Source organism: Dermacentor andersoni, chromosome 3, assembly GCF_023375885.2.
Source record: "Dermacentor andersoni chromosome 3, qqDerAnde1_hic_scaffold, whole genome shotgun sequence".
Taxonomy (NCBI): Eukaryota; Metazoa; Arthropoda; class Arachnida; order Ixodida; family Ixodidae; genus Dermacentor; species Dermacentor andersoni.
The window spans coordinates 213,477,787-213,500,430 of record NC_092816.1 but is presented as its reverse complement, the minus strand read 5'-3'; the positions used below and the strand labels follow the sequence as shown (position 1 = coordinate 213,500,430).

At 46.1% G+C, this 22,644-nt stretch overlaps 1 protein-coding gene across 4 annotated transcripts in view; it reads left to right on the top strand.

The window, feature by feature from the left end:
• Positions 1-22,644, top strand: part of D2hgdh (D-2-hydroxyglutaric acid dehydrogenase) — a 122,408-nt gene that overhangs the window by 28,242 nt on the left and 71,522 nt on the right. For all 4 annotated transcript variants that reach the window (XM_050172649.3, XM_055067244.2, XM_055067245.2 and 1 more), the window contains exon 3: positions 5,823-6,020. In XM_050172649.3, coding sequence (XP_050028606.2) covers positions 5,823-6,020 — 198 coding nt within the window. The remainder of the gene's footprint in view (positions 1-5,822; positions 6,021-22,644) is intronic.

Genomic DNA, 22,644 nt, shown 5'->3' with positions numbered 1-22,644 from the left:
TCCCCGGCGTGTCCGTTGAGGCTTCGGGCATGATGCTGCGCAGCTACTCCGGGCAACTCTTCCAGGTCCAGGGTCAGGCACAGGTCAGCGTTCGCTTTGGCGACAGGGAGGCAACCCTTCCCCTTTACTTAACCAAGGGGTCGTCACCGACGCTGCTGGGCCAAAACTGGATTCATGCACTGGACGTTTGTCTGCCAGAGTACCAGGAAGCCAGCCTGCATACGGTGAAAGACGTCCCCAGCCTCCTGACCAAGTTCAAGTCCCTGTTCCAGCCAGGAGTGGACACATTCGCCAGCATGACGGCTGGCATCTATGTACCTGAGGGAGCCCGGCCATGTTTTTTCAAGCCTCGCCCATTGCTGTTCGCCCTGAAGGACGGGGTCACCCAGGAGCTGCAACGGTTACAGCGAGAGGGCGTCCTGGTACCTGTCAAGATATCTGAATGGGCCACTCCCATCGTACCAGTCCTCAAGCGAGACGGCAGTGTCAGGATCTGTGGGGATTTCAAGGTTACCATCAACCCCTTAGCTACCGTCGAGAAGTACCCGTTGCCCCGGATTGAAGATCTCTGGTTAGAACAGAAGTTCACCAAACTCGACCTCAGAGATGCTTACCAGCAGCTGGTGCTCCAGCATGCCTCCTGGAAGTATGTCACAATAAAAACAACTTTGGGGCTCTTCTAGTACACGCGCTTACTGTTTGGCGTGGCCTCGGCCCCAGCCATATTTCAGAGGGAGATGGACAACCTCTTCAGCGGCATGAGGCACGTGGCAATGATTGCCACGTGGCACGTGGCAATCATCCTGGTTACTGGCAGCGATGATGGGGACCACCTGCAGAACCTGCACAACATCCTGGCACGACTGCAGGATGCCGGCCTCGAGTTCAAGCTGGAAAAGTGCATTTTCCTGGCCCCCAGTGTTGAGTACTTGGGATATGTCATTTCCCAGGCTGGCCTAGCCCCGGCTCCCCGCAAAGTTGATGCCGTGCTCAAGGCACCTAAGCCCCAGAACAAGAAGGAGCGTTAGAGCTACCTCGGCCTCATTAATTTCTAGAGGAGTTTTCTGCCGAAACTGTCGGAGCATCTACAGCCGCTCCGTCTTTTGCTTCGAGATGGTCAGCAATGGGTCTGGAAGAAGGAGCAGGACTGGGCCTTCCAGTGCAGCAAGGAGCTAATCACCAAGGCTCCAGTGCTGGTACATTTAAATCCTGCTAAGCCTGTCGTCCTGACCATAGATGCGTCACCGTACGGCGTGGGAGCCGTCCTGGCGCACCGGGACAAGGATGGCCAGGAATGCGCCCTGTGTCGTTTGCTTCTCGCCGGCTTCATGCTGCAGAGCAACGTTACAGCGAGCTGGACAAAGAAGGTTTGGCCCTCATGTTCGGTGTCGAATGCTTCCACCAGTATCTGTGGGGCCGGAAGTTCGAGGCTGTCGCGGACCACAAGCCGCTGTTGGGGCTGCTGGGGCCTGACAAGGCAGTTCCTGTGCAGGCATCACCTCGAGTGGTACGCTGGGCCTTGAGGTTGGCAGCTTACAGTTACGAGCTGGTTTACCGTCCGGGAAAGGACCTGGGACCTGCTGATGCCCTGAGCCGCCTGCACCTACCAGAGGTGCCTGATGCTGTTCCAGAACCTGCTGAAGTGTTCATGCTGGAGCACGCGCACCCGGAGGTGCTCTCCAGATCTACGGTATCACAAGCGACCAGGCGGGGCCCAGTAATGTCTCAGGTGGTCAAGGTGGTGTCCCGTGGGGAAGAATTCATTCAGAAGGCCTATAGCCACAAGGCCACTGAGCTGAGCTTGTAGCAGGGCTGCCTACTGTGGGGTTCCAGGGTGGTGATCCCACAGTCTCCAGTCCAGGGTCCTGCAGTTGCTGCACACGGGTCTTCCTGGTGTGGAAAAGACCAAGATGGTGGCCCGGTCCCATGTTTGGTGGCCTGGCCTAGACCAGGACATCGCTCACATGGTGCAGAACTGCCAAATCTGCCAGGAGCATCAGCGGGCCGCACGTCATGTGGAAATCACCCCCTGGCCATTCCCACAGAGACCCTGGTCCCGCCTACATGTGGATTTTGGGGGACCTTTCAAGAGCCATTATTCCTAGTGGTAGTGGACGCCTTTTCAAAGCGGGTGGCGGTTGTACCTGTCACCACTCCATCAGCAGGCGCGACCATTGCAGGGCTACGACAGGTCTTCGCTGCCCAGGGGTTGCCGGGCGTCATCGTGTCCAACAATGGTCCTGCTTTCACCAGCGCAGAGTATCTGGCCTGGCTGACGAAGAACGGAATCCGCTGGATGATGGTTCCGCCGTACCACCCTGCTTCAAACGGTGCAGCCGAACGGGTGGTGCAAACCATCAAGGACAAGCTCAAGAAGAGTCAGACTGGGGATTTCCGGACGCAGATTGCCCAGATACTGTTTCAGTACTGGACCACGCCCCACGATGTCACTAGCCGTGCCCCCGGTGAGCTCCTGCTGGGTCGGATGGTCAAGACACCCTTGGATATCTTGCATCCAGACCTCCGATCCGCAGTGTTCCTGAAGCAGCAGAAGCTGGCTGCTGACCAAGGGTGCCGTCCCGGGCCTTTGCCGGAGTCGGGAGCTCCAGTTTTTGCCAGGAACTTCCGTCCTGGCCCACCCTGGTCCGCCGGACAGGTGGTATCTCCTGCCAGCACCTCATCGCTGCTCGTCCGCATGCCAGATGAGGCCACATGGTACAGACACGCCGACCATGTTAGGCCTCGCCTTGGGACCTGGCCAGCACCCTTGACTGCCACTTCCGAGTTCCAGCCCACAGGAGGACTATTGGCAACACCAGTCGCTTCCAGCGGAGCACCGCCCACCTCAGAGGCGGCAAGCATTGCCAGTGGTGCGTCGCCCATTAGGCCGGTGTCAAGTCCGACACCACTCACAAGGCCGACCACTATGGATCCTCCAGATGGTGCGAGGCTGTCTCAGGCAGCACCTGGTGTTGCCACACCCGGCCCATCAACACCGGTGCCCAGGTGGAGTACTCGACGGCGGAAGCCACCGGACCGTTACTCGCCTAGGTAGCAGGCACCGTTGACCCGGCTAGGGTGGAGGCAGAGCCTCGCACTTTGAACTTGGACGTTTGTTGTCAACAAACAAACTGGGGGTAAGGGGGTGTAGCAAGCATGTGACGCCCCCTCGGGCATAATCTTCGTTGGCCCACCAGGCTCGGTAGGTAACATTAGTCACCGTACCGCAACAAACACCGACGAGCACAGCTGCTCGCGGTCAGTCATCGTTCGTCACCACCACGCTGCGGAGCGTCTGTCTAACGGAGGGTGCCTCGAGCCCTCCCTTGTTCACGAACCCGGGCGGATCATGACAATTTTGTCTTGTGTTAGAATGTTTGCAGCTGACAGCATCATTTGCCAACCAATTTCCTGCACTGCTGACCACAGTGCCCTACAAATTAAGCTCCAGCAAGTAGCTAACTTGTGCAACAGCTGGCTAGTGTTGCGTAACTCAACTAAATGTAAAGTTGTCATTTAGCCTTAAGCAACTCATTAATAACAGTTTTGCACCATGTGTCTCATCCTTCAAATACCTAGGAGTCAGTCTATCACAAAACCTTTCCCGGTCCTCTCACATTGCCTTTGTCTCTGGTAGTGCTTCCAGATCTTTGGGATACATTTGCCGAAACTTACACCACTGCCTGGCTAATATTTGCAAATTGGTTTTTGAAACACTTGTCCATCCACAACTTGAGTATCTAGCTCCACTCTGGTCACCCTATCGCAATAATCTAATTAACCTTCTAGAATCTGTCCAGAATAGGTCTGCTTATTTTGTCTCACGAATATATGATTCTCTCTAGCATAATGAAAATAAAACATGTATTTTTAAATTTCATCTTTAAGTATTTGTCGTGGCATCACACTATTGTGCTGGTTCCACAAATATGATTATAGTGCCAGGCTTTCTAAAAGGGCCTTCTTTAGCATGTATCTTGAGATTGCTCTTGTATCTTCTATTGTGTTATTACCTGAAATGTACGAATTCATGCCTAAAATATTGTCTTTGTTTATTAATGTCTGTATCATTGCTATACACTTTATTCTGTTTCTTGTTTTTGCATTACCATATTATTGTGCTAGCCTCCCCCCCGACCCACTGTTTCAAATAGAAGAATGTGAAGTATCTTGAAATAAATTAATAAATGAAATAATCACAAATCTATGGAAGAGCCAGGCAGGCAAGTTTCTCACAGTAATGCTTTCAAGGATAAGAAATGCTAGAGCAGTCAGTTACTACAGCGCCTTTCACATAAAATGAAATGCACAACAATGGCAAATGCAAAGTTCACAAGCGGGAATGTGGGCAGCACATTATGTGAAGCAGGAATACATCTAATCCACCATAAAGCAAAGCAAAAAATCCGTTCTGGTGGAAGTCAAGGGGTGGCAGCAGAATAACATAATTTTTTACGAGTCACAGTGTGGTAGCTTCGATGAGATTGCGCCATCTCCAGAGCCATGCTAGGTGGTGCATTTTTTTTTTTTTTTTTTTTTTTTAATGTTCAGTCACCACCATAATGTGCATCCATGATCATTTGGGACCATACCTTTTAGTCATGCCTGCTACAGGCCTCCATACTGTGCCCATCATCCTAGTGAGCTTTTCTTTTTTAGTGACTGATCTTAAGATGGTACAGTGTAACTGCTCCATGAAAAGGAAAAAGGATTCCATGGTCAGGAGCAGGAGGATGAAGGAAGACTGCACGGCTCCCAAGGGAGGGCAGAGAGGAGATTGAATATGGTGACTAAGTGATCGTGATAAATGCTCAAATGCTCCCAGCTTTCAATGACTACTACAATATTGTCATCCACTCGCGAGTTGCATGAAGCCACAAAGTAAATCCTTTCTGAGAATGCTGTGTGGATCTTCTTTGCAGACTACATGACTACTCTGGATTGGATGACAGTTTTCCCTTTCGTTTGTGGACCTTGTTGATTTGCGCACATCTGATTTGCCAAACAACTCTTAACTTGCCGTCCACTTCTGGGGGCCATAGTATCAGTGCTGTGATAATCCCTGCCATCAGGGGGTGCCAGTGCTATTAGTGAGGAGATCTCTCTACTTTTTTGCCAGAGGCACTGCTTAATTGCGATGTTTAAAGAAATTCACCAAGTAGCTGTTGCATTTAATCTTGAGTCAGAAAAATAAACTTGCTTTGAAAAGTTGAAGGTAAAGGTAGGCAGCCATTAGAGCAAAATAGAGGAATCATTTTTGGCTAAGATGTTTATTATGGTGTTCCTAAGGGACTGCATATTTTCTTTAATTTGTTGGTTACTGCCAGTATGAGTGCAAGATCTTAAGCAGTAGTGTGGTGATAATACTTTGTGACAAACTCAATTGAAGACCAAATAAAAAAGAAAACAGACATACATTAAAGCTAGGCAAACATATTCTCCCATGCAATATAAGATGGAGAAAGGTACAATGTGCATCATTTCAAGGAACAGCATGAAACGGCAAGATCAGGGAGAATAAAATACAGCATGCGATTTTGTACAGAGCAATGACAGAGCATACAAGAATAAAAGAAAACTTACACTATTGTTAATTTGACAAAGAGCAGTGACACTCGCTCAACCTAGTGTGCTATACCTGATCTCCTAAATGTGCTTGGAATATGTTTTATGTTGATGGCAATCATGAATGATGAGACAGAACTCTCTCTGCAGGTAAGGTTTACAGGGGAAAAAGTTTCGCTCGAGAAGTACTTGCCACCATGTGTGTGTCCTTAAGTGCAGCTGGAATTGTGCCACAATAAGCCGAGCTGAACATGCAGGATCGGGGGCTGCTGTCCTTCTTCCAAGTTCTACGGAGGAGGTGTCTGCAGTGTTGTCACACTGTCATGGCCGCCGCTTGGCCATCTGCCCACAGGGAGGCAACACAGGCCTGGTGGGTGGAAGCGTGCCCGTCTTTGACGAGCTGGTTCTCTCGACAGCACGCATGGCCAAGGTGAACACCATCGACCCCTTGTCTGGTGAGTAGTAGAAATTGCGGATAAATGACCATGCACTGCTATTGGGAGGCAGCCAGATATTGCAGTGGGTTTGCCGTCTACATTTTGCTGTGAATAAGCCACGCTGGTGGGCTGCTGCTGCAGAGTCTGTACGAACACCAGAGGTTTGTAGTTTTATTTCTAAGCTTGCTGTCGTAAGAATTAGTGAAAACTGGATACAAGTGGTGCAGAAAAAAGATGGAGGATGCTTAAGCTTCGCCTTTGAGAGTGGAACGTGATAGGATTCAAAGATCTCTGACTGATTCTCATGCTTCCCTATAACTGGAGCGTAGGTAACTATAATGTTTACCGGGAAATGCTGGCCGCAAGCGCTATGCATTAAGGGCTTTCTGGTAGAAACGCGGCCTCAGGATGGATGGATGGATGGATGGATGGATGGAAGGTAGGAGCATCCCCTTTGAAACGGGGTGATGGCAGTTACCACCATGCTCAGCTTTTTATTTTTGTTTAACTGTGTTGGAAGTTATTAAAATTCGCCATTTTCTTTAACTACTTCTTCCTACACTTTTAACCTTATGTCACCTCTCTGCTTTTGAGCCACCAATCCTCCAATCACCTTTTGCTAATTTCCACCGCATATTTATTTACATGACTATTGTTATCTCTGAACCCTAGGGCCTCAGGAAGCGTGACTGTGGCCGCATCTTTGTCGGGATCGATACCCTTACATTTTAGTATGAGGTGTTCTATTGTTTCTACAGATTTACCACACACAGAACATGTGCCTTCTTCATTAAATTTTTTTTTATAGCTGCACTTTCTAAGACATCCTCCCCTAGCTTCAAAGAATAGGGCACTGCCTCTTGAGTTATCATAAAACGTTTCCTTCCTAATCTGCTGTTTCCAGTATCGATTTAGTTCAACACTATGCTTCTTTTCCATTGAATTTATCCAATTCTTACCTCTCACGCTTTTAACCTGTCGTTTAACGCTCTGTCTTTCTCCGTCCTCGTGCCTGGCATACTTACTGGTTAGCTTCCTAGTTCTTTTCCATCATTGTGAGTCAGTGCTCTTTCTATATAGGTACTTAAATACCTTAGCTGCCCACCTGTTATCGCCCAATTTCCTCAAGCGTTTTTCGTATAGGATTTTACACTGAGCTTCCCATGTTTCGAACGATGCCCAGCCCATATCCCCCTGTACTGCTTCATTCGTGGTTTTCCGGTGGGCACCTAGTGCTAATCTTCCAACAGCTCTCTGATTTACTTCTAGTCTAGACTGAACTTCTGCCCTTAAACACAGGACTACATTCCCGAAAGTAAGCCCCGGCACCATTATTCCTTTCCAAATACCTCTCAGTACTTCATACCTGTTGTACCCCCACAATGCCCTACGTTTCATTATCCCGGCATCTTTTCGCCCTTTTGCTATGAGAGACTGTTCATGCTTTTCCATGTACATCTGACCTTTGTTTATCCATACCCCGAGATATTTGTATTCGGCCACTCGAGTTATTTCATGGCCTTGTATTGTAAGCTCCTGATCAGTTGTATCGTTGAAAAACATCCCACCAGACTTAGCTTTGCTAAAACTGAAACCTAGACTGTCTCCTTCGTCTCCACAATAATTAATCAGAGTTTGCAAATCTTCCTGGCTATCTGCTAACAGTACAATATCGTCCACATACATTAAACCCGGTAGTCGTTGCTCAACAACCCTTCCGCCTAATCTGTACGACAGATTATACCCTAGATTGCTTCCTTGTAGTCTTCTTCCCATACTTATCATATAAAGCATGAACAGCAGCGGTAATAGAGGGTAACCTTGCCTTAATCCTTTGTGTACCTTGACAGTTGTCGTACTCTTAATTCCTTCCCATGTTATTTCAACATTATTTTCTCTATATATTTCCTGTAGGAAATTAATTACCTCATGACCGATACCTACATCTTTTAATATGTTCCACAGGAGTTCCCTGTTCATGTTGTCGTATGCACCGCTTATGTCCAGGAAGGCTAAATACAGAGGTCTATTTTCCGCCTTAGCTATTTCTATGCACTGGGTAAGCTTGAACAGGCTATCATCTAAGCGCCTACCACTTCTGAACCTGTTCTGAAGTTCTCCGAGTATTCTATTACTTTCTACCCATGACTGTATTTTTAATTTCACCACCTGCATTGCCAGCCTATATATAACTGATGTTATCGTAATTGGTCGGAAGGATTTTATGTTCGTCTTATCGCCTTTCCCTTTATAAATCAAATTCATTTTACTCTGTTTCCAGCTGTGCGGAATTTGATTGGAATTTTGTCTATCCCTGCGGACGTGCATTTTGGAACATTTCCTTCCGCCTTTTTCCAGTTAAGATTGGTCAGTCCTAAGCTGTTTTCTATTGTGCTATCCTGTGTTGCTCCCTCATTTGGGGAGATTACCCTGTCGGCTTTCCTAAATGACTCAGCTATAACTGAACCAATGTAGTTTACAGCGTCATCTCCCTCTAAACATTTCCCCTCGGCATCGTGAATCTGTTCCTGCTTTCTGTGATTCGCTTTACCCAGCCAGCTTATATGGTTCGAGAATTTTCTTGACCCTCCTTTAGTTGCATCGCAAACTTTAGCCAGCCAGCGATCAGAGGACTGCTTTATTTTAGCCTGGACGAGGACCTGCACTTGTTTCTTTTGTCGATAAGATTCCCATTTTTGGCCTATTTCCTCTTCAGATAACTGCGCCCTCTTTGCTTCTCTGTGTTCCCGTGATGCCAACGGTCGTTGTTCGATGGCCTCCCTAATTTCCTTATTTCACCAGTTTCACGGCTTCCTCTTTCCTCTCCTCCTTTTACTTCTTTTATTTTTGTACTAATGAGTAGTTCTGATTATATTCCCACCTTTCCATGGGATGTTTCTCTATTGCTTCCTCTATGCCAGCCGCTATTTGCGCTATTTGTTCGTCATTTAATTTTGCGTACTCTTTTTGACTTCCCTGCATTTCTCTTTTGAGTAGGGCTCCCAACTGTAGACTAATACGCTTATGATTACTTCCGAGGCTGTACTTCCCCACTTCGTCTATTTCCATTATTGCGAGCTTGCTATACATGCTCTGCGACATTAAGCAGTAGTCAATGGTCATTTGTCTGTTATGGGATTCCCACGTGATTTGTCCCTCACACTTAGTTTCTCTATTTACTATAACTAGGTTGTGTCACTCACAGAAGTCTAGCATCAACTTCCCTTTACAATCTGTGTATCCATCCAGATCCTCGGTGTGGCCATTCATGTCACCCAGCAGACAAGTATCGGCACCTTCTCCAAAGTGCTTTATATCGTCATTGAGACACTTCACTAGATCCTTGTTCGCTTGCCTGCATTTCTCCCCTGGCCTAGCCACTACTCCTAGCCATGTCTTTTTGCCGGCAACTGTACCTGATACCCAGACATGTTCTTTGCAAGTTGACTTTATTCTTTGCCAATTTGTTCCTTGATGTATCAGCATACCTACTCCTCCTCCCTTCCTCTCCGTTGTTGTTCTGTTGCTCCCTTCCCAGACGTAGCCCTCAATAAACAGTGGGCCTTCTAGATCCCTGAGATGTGTTTCGCATAGCTTGTACACACCTACTTCTTCATCCTTTAACTGCTGTTCTATTTCTAACCACTTCGCTCTTTTTCTACCGCCTTGCATGTTTGTGTACCTGATCCTGGTGTTAAATTTCTTTTTTGTAGTTTTCTTCCTGGACCTCCTAGTGGCCATTTTATTGGCATCAGCCTCTATTGTTGCACTTTCTACATTGTTTCTACCTACCCCTACACCCTGAGCCGCAGTGGACCCCCTAAAGAAGCTACTGCCCGGCCTGCCAGGCGCCAGCCGATCTCGGCTCCTAGCCTTCCATTAAAGTGCATGCCATCTCGTGTAAAGCCTCTGCCAAAGCCTGCTCTGTGCACTTCTCTGTTTATGTCTGCCACTTCAAAGCCTTTCTCCTGGCTTAGCTTTCTTATCTCCCGATTAACAGCCACAACGTCCTTGGTAATTTCTCCGTTCTGTCCTTACATCTCCGGCACTGTGCATACCACAATCTGAACTTGCTGTGCTATCGCCCTTAAATTGTCAACTCCCTCCGCTAATCTTACCACTACTTTTGTAGCTTCACCATTCAGGACATCATTTAGCCCCGCCACTACCACTACCAAACTGCGCGCTGTAACATTCTTAGAAAATTCGCTTTTTGTCTCTCTCAGTACTGCGTCCATTGTCCTGCCTGGGAATGCCCCGACTGCTACCTGCTTATCACCCTTTACATGCTCCATTATAGTTCTTTTGCACCTGTCCATATTTGAGTCACCACCGATAAGCACGAGGGCATTCCCTTCCTCCCTCCTAACTTCCAGATTATGCTGCCTCTTATCATTGACTGTGGCCTCATTCCTTGGGGTTAGCTTGCTCCCCTCCTCTCTATCGCCTCCTGGCTTCATGCAACGGAGGCAAGCGCCATCTGGAAGTATTGCAAGGAACCAGGCACACCTCTCCAAGGCCCCTGAGTTGTTCATGTGCTGGCGCACGGAAATGGCAGAAGCCGTGGCCCGTCTATGTATGGTAGAAGCGCTGGAAAAGGGGTTTCTTTCAGTTTTCGCGTAACAGAATTACGTTTTCTCGTATAGTAAAATTACAGTCTGACGCTATCATGTCTGTAGGTTGTGTGTAAGTCATATTTTACGATTTTTCTACGTATTTTACCTTGAGAAATTCAATTAGTTTAGTAGCTTCCTTGCACTTTATGGAGGGCCTCGGTATTGATTGTTCAAAAATCTTTTTTGCCGAAACGATGCCTGACACTAGATTTTCTGTGACAGGGGGCCCTTAACGCTATCGCATAAACATATATGCACATATATGGTACTACTTAGAACTGATTAATTTTTTTACTCTTAGATTAATTCTTGTACTTGTACGTCATTTCATACACAGCTAGGGAGACTTCTGTCACTGCCTGTATTTGTGACCAGAAAATAGTGTGCATCACGAGTGAGTGTCTTGTAATTCAATCTATACCACCAAGTCTGAACACAGAGCAAGTGCAGTGGCTTACAGCAGCCACAACACACTGCTGTTGCTCATGACCTAAACGACCTAAAGCTGTGGGCTTGGTGCCTGTGCATCAGCCCAGGCCACTAATCTGTTCACTTTCATCATGCAGGTGTTTATCATCTTTGCCCATACTATGTTACCGGTTCTGCTGACCCTTTCCCCCACTACATCCCCCCTACACTTCACTGCAGTGACAGCACCACCATAGTATGGAACTCACCCGGATTCAACACTTATTTGACAACGCCCCTACCGACATACTCGTCCCCTAAAGCAACCTGGTTGGCCTCATTGCTACAGTCATCAACAGCCGTGGATGTAAGAGCGCACCAACCATCACCGCCGCTTCGTGGGCTTGGTGGCTGTGCATCAGCGCAGGCCACTAATCCGTTCGTTTTCTTCATGCAGGCGTTTATCATCCTTGCCCATGCGATGTTACTGGCTCTGCTGACCCTTTCCCCTGCTACATCGCCCATTATGACATCGCCCACTGCACTTCACTGCAGTGACGGCACCACCCTGGTATGGAATTCACGCGAATTCAACACTTATTTGACAACGCCCCTACAACCTGGCTTGCCTCATCGCTGCAGTCATCAACCGTCGATAAAAGCGCACCAACCGTCACTGCCACTCTGTGGGCTCGGTGGCTGTGCACCAGCACAGGCCACTAATTCGTTCGTTTTCATCATGCAGGTTGGGGATCAGTATTCTCTGTTCCCTAAAAAGTCTAGTAATTATTGTTTACTACAGCTGCCGAGCCCGCAGTTCTGCGTTTGCCTTGTGATTGAATGCAGTCATGTCATCCGCTCATTGTTGCTCCTGTTAGGTGATGTTGAAACTAACCCAGGTCCAAACAATTCTGAAGGTACGCTTGCTGAATTTTTTTTAAATATGTGCCAGTCAAACTAAACTTATTTCCAAAGTACAAGGTATCAAAAGCCAGCTTAACGCAACTGACAGTGCCATAACTGGCCTAACTGAGTGTATGGCCGACCTGGAGACTCACTTTCAGGCCTTTTCAACTTTACATACCGAGTTCGAAGCAATAAAATCTGAGAATGCTGAAATGGTTCACCCTCAGCAGCAGAGAAAAGAGCCGGCGGTCACCAACAGCTGCTGCAGCTCTCGCCAGCAGGGCGCGTCGGCGCGAGCGACACGTGCTCGTACCGACTACTGGGTCGCCATTTCTGGAGTCCTGGCCTGGAATCATGCCGTCGAGTCTGCAGAGCTGCTGCTGTGACCAGCGGACGCTAGCGGTGTACCCAAGGACAATGTCGGCTCACATGTTATGGACAGCATGTGGACATTTCCTCGGCGCGGCCACTGTTGCATGTGCAACCTTGTTCGCAAAGCACGCATTGATGTTAGACCATGTCATATGTTTCACCGGAATATGTAGTGATTTAAGCTTGGGGGCATGTGGGGATGCGCGACGCTCACGCATCCCCTGATGTGTTGTTTTCCCACATAGCTTCCCTCTCCTGTAATACGGCTTCGCCGCGTGGCTTGGTGCCCGTGGCAGTCAATGTGGTTGAAGCGCATTGGAAGAGATTGTGCGAGTGTGGCTCTGCTAACACCACCTAATGCGGGGTTACTTGGGCGTGGAAAGGAGAAGGCGCTTACTCTTTGGCTCAGGGTCGGAAAGCGGCGTGGACATTCTGCGCTTGCGCCGATCTGTGCTTCTGCGAGACTGTCTCGCGAAGCCTACCTTGGAATGGACGAACACGATCGTTCGAATGCGCCACCATTCGCGTGACGGTATGCGTGAACGACCACACGGTGTCCAGCATGGGGCGAATATATTCGCTCGTTATCCAGTCGCGGTGAGTCATGCTTCCGCGATTTGTCACGCGCCCATCGGCATGTTTTGTAGATAGCAACTTGGCTAGCAGGCATTAGTCTATGAAAGGTGCAATAAATGCCCTTGTGATTGTTTGCACTGCTCTCTTGTCGTTCCTTTGTCCCAAGAGCACGGGTGAGAACCCCAAAGCTTCTTCGGCTCTTTGTACGAACTCTTCCACGTGTTTGCTGGTCGGACTATTATCAGCCAGAGGTAGCATGGCGTCAAGTGTTGACAGGACGTGGTGCCCGTCTTGCAAAATAGACTCTTCTCTTTAATGGCAGGCCAGAAGCAGAGCGTGCAGCTTACATGCTTCGTCTCTCATGGCACCGACCTCTGCGTGCACATCACGCAGTGCAGGAGCCCCATATCATTGTGTCAATATCCATGTCAGTATGGTTAGAATCGTGCATGGGCTAGCGAAAGATATGCGAAGTCACGTGACACCCTTTACCACGTGATTTGACGTTAACTATGTGTGCACTATCGCATAGCTTTGATTTTCCTGTTCGTTTGATATTCATGTTGGCATGGTTGGTAATTACTCATGGTCTAGCTGAAGTGATGTGATGTCACGTGACTCTTTTCCACGTGGTCTAAAGTATTCGAAGTGTGTACCAGCACAGACCTTTTTCGAAGCCCGATCATTTGATATCCATGTCAGCATGGTTGGGGATCATGCATGGGCTAGCGAAAGATATGTGAGGTCACGTGACACCCTTTGCCGTGCCCTTTCCTGTGTGATTTGACATTAACTATGTGTACACCATCACATAGCTTTTGATTTTCCCGTTCGTTTGATATCCATGTCGGCATGGTTGGTAATTACCGATGGTCTGGCTAAAGTTGCGCGACGTCATGTGACTCTTTTCCACGTGGCCTGAAGTACATGAAGTGCGTACCATCACAGACCTTGTTCGAAGCTCGATCATTTGATATCCGTGTTAGCATGGTTGGGAATCGTGCATGGGCTAGCAAAAGATATGTGAGGTCTCGTGACGTCCTTTCCCATGTGATTTGATGTTAACTACATGTGCACCATCGCATAGCTTTTGATTTTCGCGCTCGTTTGACACCAATCCCACTGTGTTTGTGAGTCACATGTGGGCTTACAAAAGTTACGCAAGGTCTCATGACATCCTTCACCACGTGGTCAAGCGTACGCTTAGTGGGTACTATCACAGAGCTCCTTCGAAGCCCGATCGTTTGATATCCATGTCAATATGGATCAAAATCAGGAGTGTGCTGGCGAATGTTACGTGATATCCCGTAACACACTCTTCCACATGATCTCAGATGTGTTACATGGTTATAATCGCAGAGATTGTTTGAAGCTAGTTCATTTGATATCCATGTCAACGGGCCTTGTAGAAAACAAAATGATGAGAGGTCAGGTGACGCTCTTTTCAGCCTGTTTTTATCAGCTTATGAAACAAAAGTTTGTTGCTGGATGTGCCTTTGTTTCAATGCATGTCAGCAAAGCCATCAAATAGCTACGTTTTGCATGACCTGTTCACAGGAGTAATATAATGTCCATATCAGTGCAATATTTCGATTATATATCGCACGGGAAAGGCATTTCTGTAGTCCCATGAAAATGCTCTTCAAGAAAGCTCTTCAGTTATGTTTCGCCGGCGCAAAATTGTAACGTTTCATCATTGTTTTGAAATGCTATAACACCTCCACAAATGTATATTTACTTTCGATTAAGTTCACTGATATTAGGATTAAAATATGTGGCGCGTAGAATAAATTATTTGGCGCTGAGATTAAATTGACTGACGCTTCAACTAAAATAGCTGGCGCTTGGAATAATTTCAGGGGGAAAACCTGTAGTACCATTTTAGAGAGCACAGCGATTCGGAATGATAAATTTAAATGAAAGGTAAGGAGGTTAACGAGACAGGATATCTGGCTCGCACGAGCGGTTGCAAAAATAACTACAAATCTTATAGAAGAGAGAAAGAGGTTATTTGGGCACACGTACAGATGAACAAATACCAGGGTACCCGAATATGCGGCTATCCGAATATCCGGTTACTAATAACCAAATAACCAACCGAACAACTGATCACTCCGGTTATCCGGTTTTCAATTTTGAATGACCAGTGAACCGAATAACCGGGTAACCGGTTTTTCCACAAGAACGGTTTGTTGATGCTGCACTACTGTCTAACGATTTGTCCTGGGCCCTGCACATTACTAATGTAATTTCGTCTGCTAATAAGACTCTTGGATTCTTGCGTTATCATCTCTGCCAGCATACAAAACTCTTGTCTGATCAAATCAAATCAAACATGTTTATTTTGCAGGAAGAATACAAAATTTCCCTGCGGTAGGCAAAGACTAAAGGCAAGAAAGCCTGACGAGGTCTTGGCCCCCTGATCAACAAGACAGTCTACAGCAATTGACACAACTCAATATACACTTCATTAATGCATCTGCTTCTCTACATCGGATCACTTACGTATTTGTTTATACATGTGTATGCAACACTCTCTACAATACATTATACATTTAAAAAAAGATACATTGAAATGGAATCTAACAGTTTTGTTTAAATTCTCGCGATTACCAGCAAAAAAAAAAAAAATTCATCTCAAAATATACAAAACATAATTTGACAACATTTATGGATCGACTATGAGGTTAGTAGTCAGAAGGAATGATCTATAATTGCTCTTGAGCTTCTTGGCTTGTAATGTAAGGTCAATATTTGATTCATGGAGGTTTAATAATTGCACTGCTTTATATTCAATGGCCTGTTTGCCATAGTTCGTGTGTATTTCTTTAGTTTTTCGGCTAGAGCTTCTGAACCCATATTTCGTGGATACAGTGCTGGAGAAGGCATCGTGTAATTTGTGTTTATGTATGTGTTGCATCAACTTTAGATTATATACTTTTTTTGCGGATAGGATTTCATGTTTGAGAAAAAGTGGTTGAGTGGCTAGGTCCTTGGCATGACCTTTATATTTTTCCAGGATACAAAGCACGTGTTTCTGCAGGATTATTAACCTGTCATAATTTGTTTTAGTTGTTGTTCCCCGCACCAGCATTCCGTGTAGTAGTTTCGAGTAAAATAATTTATAGTAGAGTGATTTAGTTAACCACGAAGGGAGAAGGGAAGCGATTCTACTGAGACATCCTACAGAGCGAGCCAGATCAATTAAGAGATGTTTCACGTGTGGTGTCCATGACAGGTGTTCATGGAACCAGACTCCTAGGAATTTCTGTGTGTTTACTTGTTCGATGCGTTGATCGTTATAATAAATTATTACATTACCGTGGATGTGCTTGTTAATAGGCCTGAACATAACAAATTCAGTTTTTTGTGTGTTTAGTTTTTGTTAATTTTTTGTTAGCCAACCTGAAAGTTTAGGGAGGTATAGATTTGCTGGAGATTCTACTTCATGAATAGTAGATTCGGTGAAGAACAGGCTAGTGTCGTCAGCAAACATTGTAATTTCAGGTGTATATTGAACATCCGTAATATCATTGATATATAGAAGGAAAAGCACGGGACCTAAGATGGATCCATGTGGAACTCCTTTTGTTACGCTTAAGTACTGGGACTCTACATTGTCTGTGCCAACAAATTGATATCTTGATGATAAATACCTTTTAAATAAGTCCAGGACAACACCACGAATTCCATAGCGGCCTAATTTCAGCAATAGGATATGATGGTCAACTGAATCGAAAGCTTTACGCAAATCAAGGAAGACACCTGAAGTGAACATCTTATTTTCAATATTTTCTATTATGCGGTTTTTTACGCTTATTAGAGCCTCTTCCGTCATTTTGTTTTTTCGAAAACCATATTGACATGGCGATAATAGACTGTGTTTGTCGAGATATTTCGTAAGACGGTTGTTTATGCATTTTTCATATATTTTTGAGAAGACACGTAGCAGGGATATCGGTCGGTAATTTGTTAATTCAGAAGTAATGCCGCCTTTATGGATAGGAGTAACTTTCGCCACATTAAGTTTCGTAGGGAAAGTTCCGACCAGAAACGAAAAATTTATAAGATATGCTAATACCGGGCTAAGTATAGATGCAACAGCCTAAACTGGAGTCACTCTTACATCATCGTAACCACTTGAAATGTTGGTCCTTAGTTCTGCTATGTATCTGCGGACTTCTTCTGGTGATACCTCGTTCAACACGAGAGAATTCACCTGGTTACCTAGTTCAATTTCATATTGCATTGTATTCTCATCGCTAACAGCCACATTCACGAAGTAATGATTAATTTCATTCGCAAGCTCCCTGCCTTCTAAAATAATATCATTAACTTTTATTTCTTAGGTGTATTGCAAGGCACTGTTCTTCCAGGTAAAGAATTAACTTCCATATTTTTTTGGGATCTGACTTTATGCGCGAGAACATTACCTCATAATAGGCTATTTTTGCTTTTCTAGTGTCACTATTTAACCTGTTGCGAAATTGTTTGAACTCTCACAATATTGTAATTTCTCTGGTAGCTAGAAATCTGTGAAAAAGTGTTTTTTTGCTTGATTCTTTTCAAAAGGTCGCTGTTTATCCATGGCTTTCTATTTTTACCCTTTCTTATTTTGAACTGTTGTAGCAGAAAAGCAGTGTTGTAACACTGAACAAAGATTTCTGAAGAAGTGTCATATGCTTTATCTGGATTTTCTTGCACATACACACGTGACCAGTCAGCTCGTTTAGTTAATTCGCTAAACTTAAGAGTTTTGTCATTAATACTTCTATATCGCGGGAGATTTGGACGTTTTTCTTTAATGAGTAAGTTTTGTGTACAAATATAGATAGGTAGGTGATCACTAAGGCCAGAGCACAATATGCCTGCATTGTAATCGTATTTGTTTACACTTCTTATACAGACATCGATAGATGTGGAGCTGTTGTGAGTAACACGGGTAGGCTCTAAAATAGCATTTTCACATCCATAGGATGCTATAAGGTTTATCAGATCAAGTGCATACAAATCTTCACTCATCATATTAATGTTCACATCACCCATGATGAAATGTGTTTTTTTTATGTCATTAAAACAATGCATAAGTTGTTTTAAATGGCTTAGAAAACGGCGCTTGTATCCATTTGGGGGTCTGTATACTACAGTAAGCAGAAACAAGTTTGTTTCTATTGCTACACATTCTATGTCACCACTACTCATAGAAAGACCATCAAGTACTTGAAAGGAATATTGCCACTTCAGGTATATAGCTAACTCTCCGCCTCTTCCAGCGTGATCCAATCGCACTGCAGAATAATTGGGGAATTCAGGAGAACATGTCAATATTACACAGCCATGTCTCTGTGAACAGTATTGCATCAGGGTCAGCATGAAGAGAACGCAAAAATATATCAAATTCTTCCTTCTTATTCTTAAGACTTCTTATATTTTGATGTAGTAAGGTAAACCAGATCTAGAACAAGCATCACTACTCATCCGTGCTGTTTTTTTCCATTGACAAGGAAAAAATATTTTTCGTCCATTTTGTCCTCCCTTTTTTTCACTTGATGAGATCTAAGTCAGCAGTACTTGTTATGCGGATTACATCTGAAGTTTCATCTTTGCGAACAAGAATTTTTCCTCCACTCGTCCATACATATTTCCATGTTGCGGATTTCTTTTTTGCTATGGCTGCACCAAGGAGCTGCTTGTTCTGTGGTGTCAGGTGCTCGTTAACATAGATAGCACCTTCTGTGCCCTTGTGGCCTAGGTCAGTCGAAACCATCTTCTGTTTCTTTGATTTCGCGAGTAGCGCATTACGTTTTGTGTGTGAAATGAAGCGGACAACAATGTTTCGTTCATTCTTTTTTGCCGTGGATACCCTGTGGCAGATGTCAACATCACTATCACAGATTGGCTCGCCTACGAGCTCACCTATTCTATAAACCACAATAGTTGAGTCAAGCTCCTCGGGTGCACCTTTTATTTCAAGATTGTTACTTCTTTGATATTGCTCAAGTTCTTCAATTTTCTTTTAAAGCCATTGGTTCTCGGTCTTTAGTTTTTCGTTCTGGGAAACTAGTGTTTTTATTTCGGCTCTGAGAGCCTTAATGTCGGTTCCTATTTCTTTCACATCATCACATATATCGCTGCAGAATTTTAAGCTTCGCTTTCAGCGACCTTATGTCAGCACGTATTTCCCGTTGAAAATCAGATATTAGTGTCGAAACATCTTTCTTGTCACCCTTACTCATGGCGAGAAACTTCAGGCAACAAATTTCAAAGTAAAGTCAAGTCACTTGTCCGGCAGCAGTGCAAGAAAGCAAGGAAAGTATCACGGGGATATGTTTTGCTTACCTGCAAAGGATTGCAGATGTACTTGAAGTTAGAATATGCATCACCCATTTGGAACCCGCATCACACCTACCTTATTAATGCACTTGAATCACTTCAAAGCAGCAGCCTGATTTATTCACTCTTCATATTCTTACGACATCAGTGTGACATCCTTCCCCACAGGGGCGTCTGCGTCAGCAGGCGTTTGGTGTGTTGCGACACCACGGACCCGAGCACACGAGGGTTGGACCCTCCCGCGTGTAGCCGTGCGCGGCTTAGCCGTGTCCGGGGAAAGGGGGATCCTGGGGGTTGAGCCGATTCCGGGTGTTTGGACCTTTAAGGCCCCCCGGCGGAGGCAACACACCTCTTTGGCCTCTGCTTCACGTAGACGGCACCCCCGGACTGACCCACCCGGGGGAAATCGGTAGTTGCCTTTTCCTGTCTCTCTCTCCCTACAACCTTCGTCTTTCCCTTACTTTCCACCTTTCCTGTCTTCTTCTGGCTTCTTTTCATTCCGATTTTTCCAGGCAGCAAGGGTTAACCTTGTGTGAATAGCCAACCTTGGTTATTTCATATTTGGTTATAGTGGTAATGTACAGCTGGCGTTTGCAGGCAGTGTTTCACAGGTCCTGCAGCGTCCCCTTGTAGGACTCCATGGTGGGTGGCTGGCGTTACTGCCGAAATATCACATATATTTATGGATAGCTCCTTTCCTCAACTCCCTGATCGCCCTCAGAAAAGAGGGCGCACCGATGAAGTCTTTCAGTTTTTCGGACGCCAAGTCCACAACTTCCCACGTTTCCATGTAGTTCACTCGGAAACACCAGGCAAACCAGTACGCACCATTTCACCTTTCATTGTATCAAAGACCCTGACTGATGTTTTTGGAGCCGGTTATAAGGCGACCAGGATGGCAAGCGGTGATCTCCTCGTGGAGCTCCGCGATAAGAAGCAATACGAGAAACTGCCTAAGCTAGTGTCATTTGGGGATCACCAACTAACAGTAACCCCGCACCGTACTATGAACACCACCCGCGGCGTTGTGTCGGACGATGACTTGCTCGAGCTCACTGAGGCTGAACTCTTGGAGGGCTTCAGTGAACAGAATGTAATCAATGTCAAAAGAATTAAGATGAGGCGAGATGGCAAAGAAATCCAAACCAAGCACTTGATAATCACCTTCGGATCAAGTGTCCTGCCCGAATCAATCGAGGCAGGGTATATCAAGCTCCGTGTTAGGCCATATGTGCCAAATCCGCTCAGATGTTTCAAATGCCAACGTTTCGGCCACAGTTCGCAGAGCTGCCGAGGCCGTCAAACCTGTGCAAAGTGCAGCGCCCATGAACATACTTCTGAAGCTTGCAAGAACACTCTCTATTGTGTAAATTGTGAAGGGGAGCACGCCGCGTACTCGCGTGCGTGCCCATCCTGGAAAAAAGAAAAGGAAATAGTAGCAGTTAAAGTAAAGGAAAATATAAGTTTCAAGGAGGCACGCAGGCGGGTATCGTACCTGCCCAAGAAAACCTTTGCCGAAGTGGCGCGTCAGGGGGCAGCGCCACAACGGCCTCCGGCAACTGTCCGACCCACAGGCAGTGAGTCGGCAGTTACGCCATCTGCCCCCGCGGCGGTTGCAGCTAGCGCTGCTCCGTCGACCCAGAATGAGGGACCATCGACCCCGAAGGTGGCCGCCGCCGAGGCTGTCCCAACCTCCCCGGCCCCTTCCAGCGCTGGCAACAGCCGGCGCAGCCAAATCCCGCAGGGTGCCCCATCGACCTCTGGGCTGGTGGGCGCAGGGGTCTTGCCCTCCAAGGCAGGACTCTCTCTTGTAATTTCTCGCTCGCAAGAGCACGTGTCCGGCGCCTCACAAGAGGCAATGGACACTACACCCATCCTCAAGGCGCACCAAGCGCCTAAGGAGCGGCGAGGCTCCCTCGAACGCTCCAAAAAGAACAAAACCCCTATTACAGGGCCTCGAAAGGGTTCTGTAATCTAAGGCATCCCGTCCGTTTCCGTAAACACAGCACCAATTTATTTTAAATATGGATACACAAATCATTCAATGGAACATTAGAGGTCTCCTTACAAACCTTGATGATTTGCAAGAACTCATCCACAAACATAATCCAAAAGTGCTGTGTTTACAGGAAACACATTTGAAATCCAGACACGCAAACTTTCTCCGTACGTATGTTACGTTTCGCAAAGATCGCGATGATGCCGTCGCATCATCGGGTGGTGTTGCGATTCTCACTCATAAAAGTATAGCATGTCAACATTTACCGCTACGAACGGCCCTTGAAGCAGTGGCGGTTCGAATTGTTTTGCTAAACAAACTTATCACCATTTGTTCGATTTATATACCCCCACAGTACAAACTAAGCAAACATGAATTTCAGTCCTTCATAGATGAATTGCCAGAACCTTACGTTGTACTTGGAGATTTCAATGCGCACAACAACCTGTGGGGCGACTCTCGTATAGATGCGCGAGGTCGTCTTGTTGAACAGTTCCTCTTCTCTTCTGGTGCATGCCTGCTGAATAAGAAGGCACCCACATATTATTCTCTCGCCAACAGAACATTTTCATCAATTGACCTCAGCCTAGTTTCCCCGTGTATACTGCCCGAACTCGAATGGACAGTTACAAACAATCCTTACGGGAGCGACCACTTCCTGGTACTAATAAAAACATCTAAAGAAAACGAATATCCTCCACAAGCTCCTAGGTGGAACATAGACACAGCCGACTGGGAGAAATTTCGAACTCTCACCAGCATCTCATGGGCTGACATCTCTTGTTTAGAAATTGATGCTGCGGTGGAGTATCTTACAACATTTATAATAGATGCCGCGTCAAAATGCATATCCGAAGTAAGTGGTTTGGCATGCAAACCACGTGTACCGTGGTGGAACAGCGAATGTAGGATCGCGCGTAGGAATCAGAACAAGGCGTGGGGGCTGCTACGTGCTTCTCCCACTGCAGAAAATCTTATCAACTTTAAAAAAGTAAAGTCACAAGGCAGGCGAACCCGCCGACAGGCCAGAAGAGAAAGCTGGCACAAGTTTTTATCAAGTATTAACTCGTTTAGGGATGAGGCCAAAGCCTGGAACAGAGTAAATAGGATTAGAGGGCGGCAAACATACTCACTCCCTCTAGTAAACACACAGGGTGATACACTACAAGACCAGGCAGACTCACTTGGGGAGCATTTTGAGAACGTGTCAAGCCCAACAAATTATACACAATCCTTTCTCAAATACAAAGAAACAGAAGAACGTAAGCCATTAACAAGAAAAGGTCGAGAGAATGAGCCTTACAACCGTCCCTTTAGCATTGCCGAGCTAAGAGCTGCCTTGATCACATGCAAGAGCTCTGCACCAGGGCCTGACAGAATTATGTACGACATAATTAAGAACGTACACACTGATACACAACTGACTTTACTT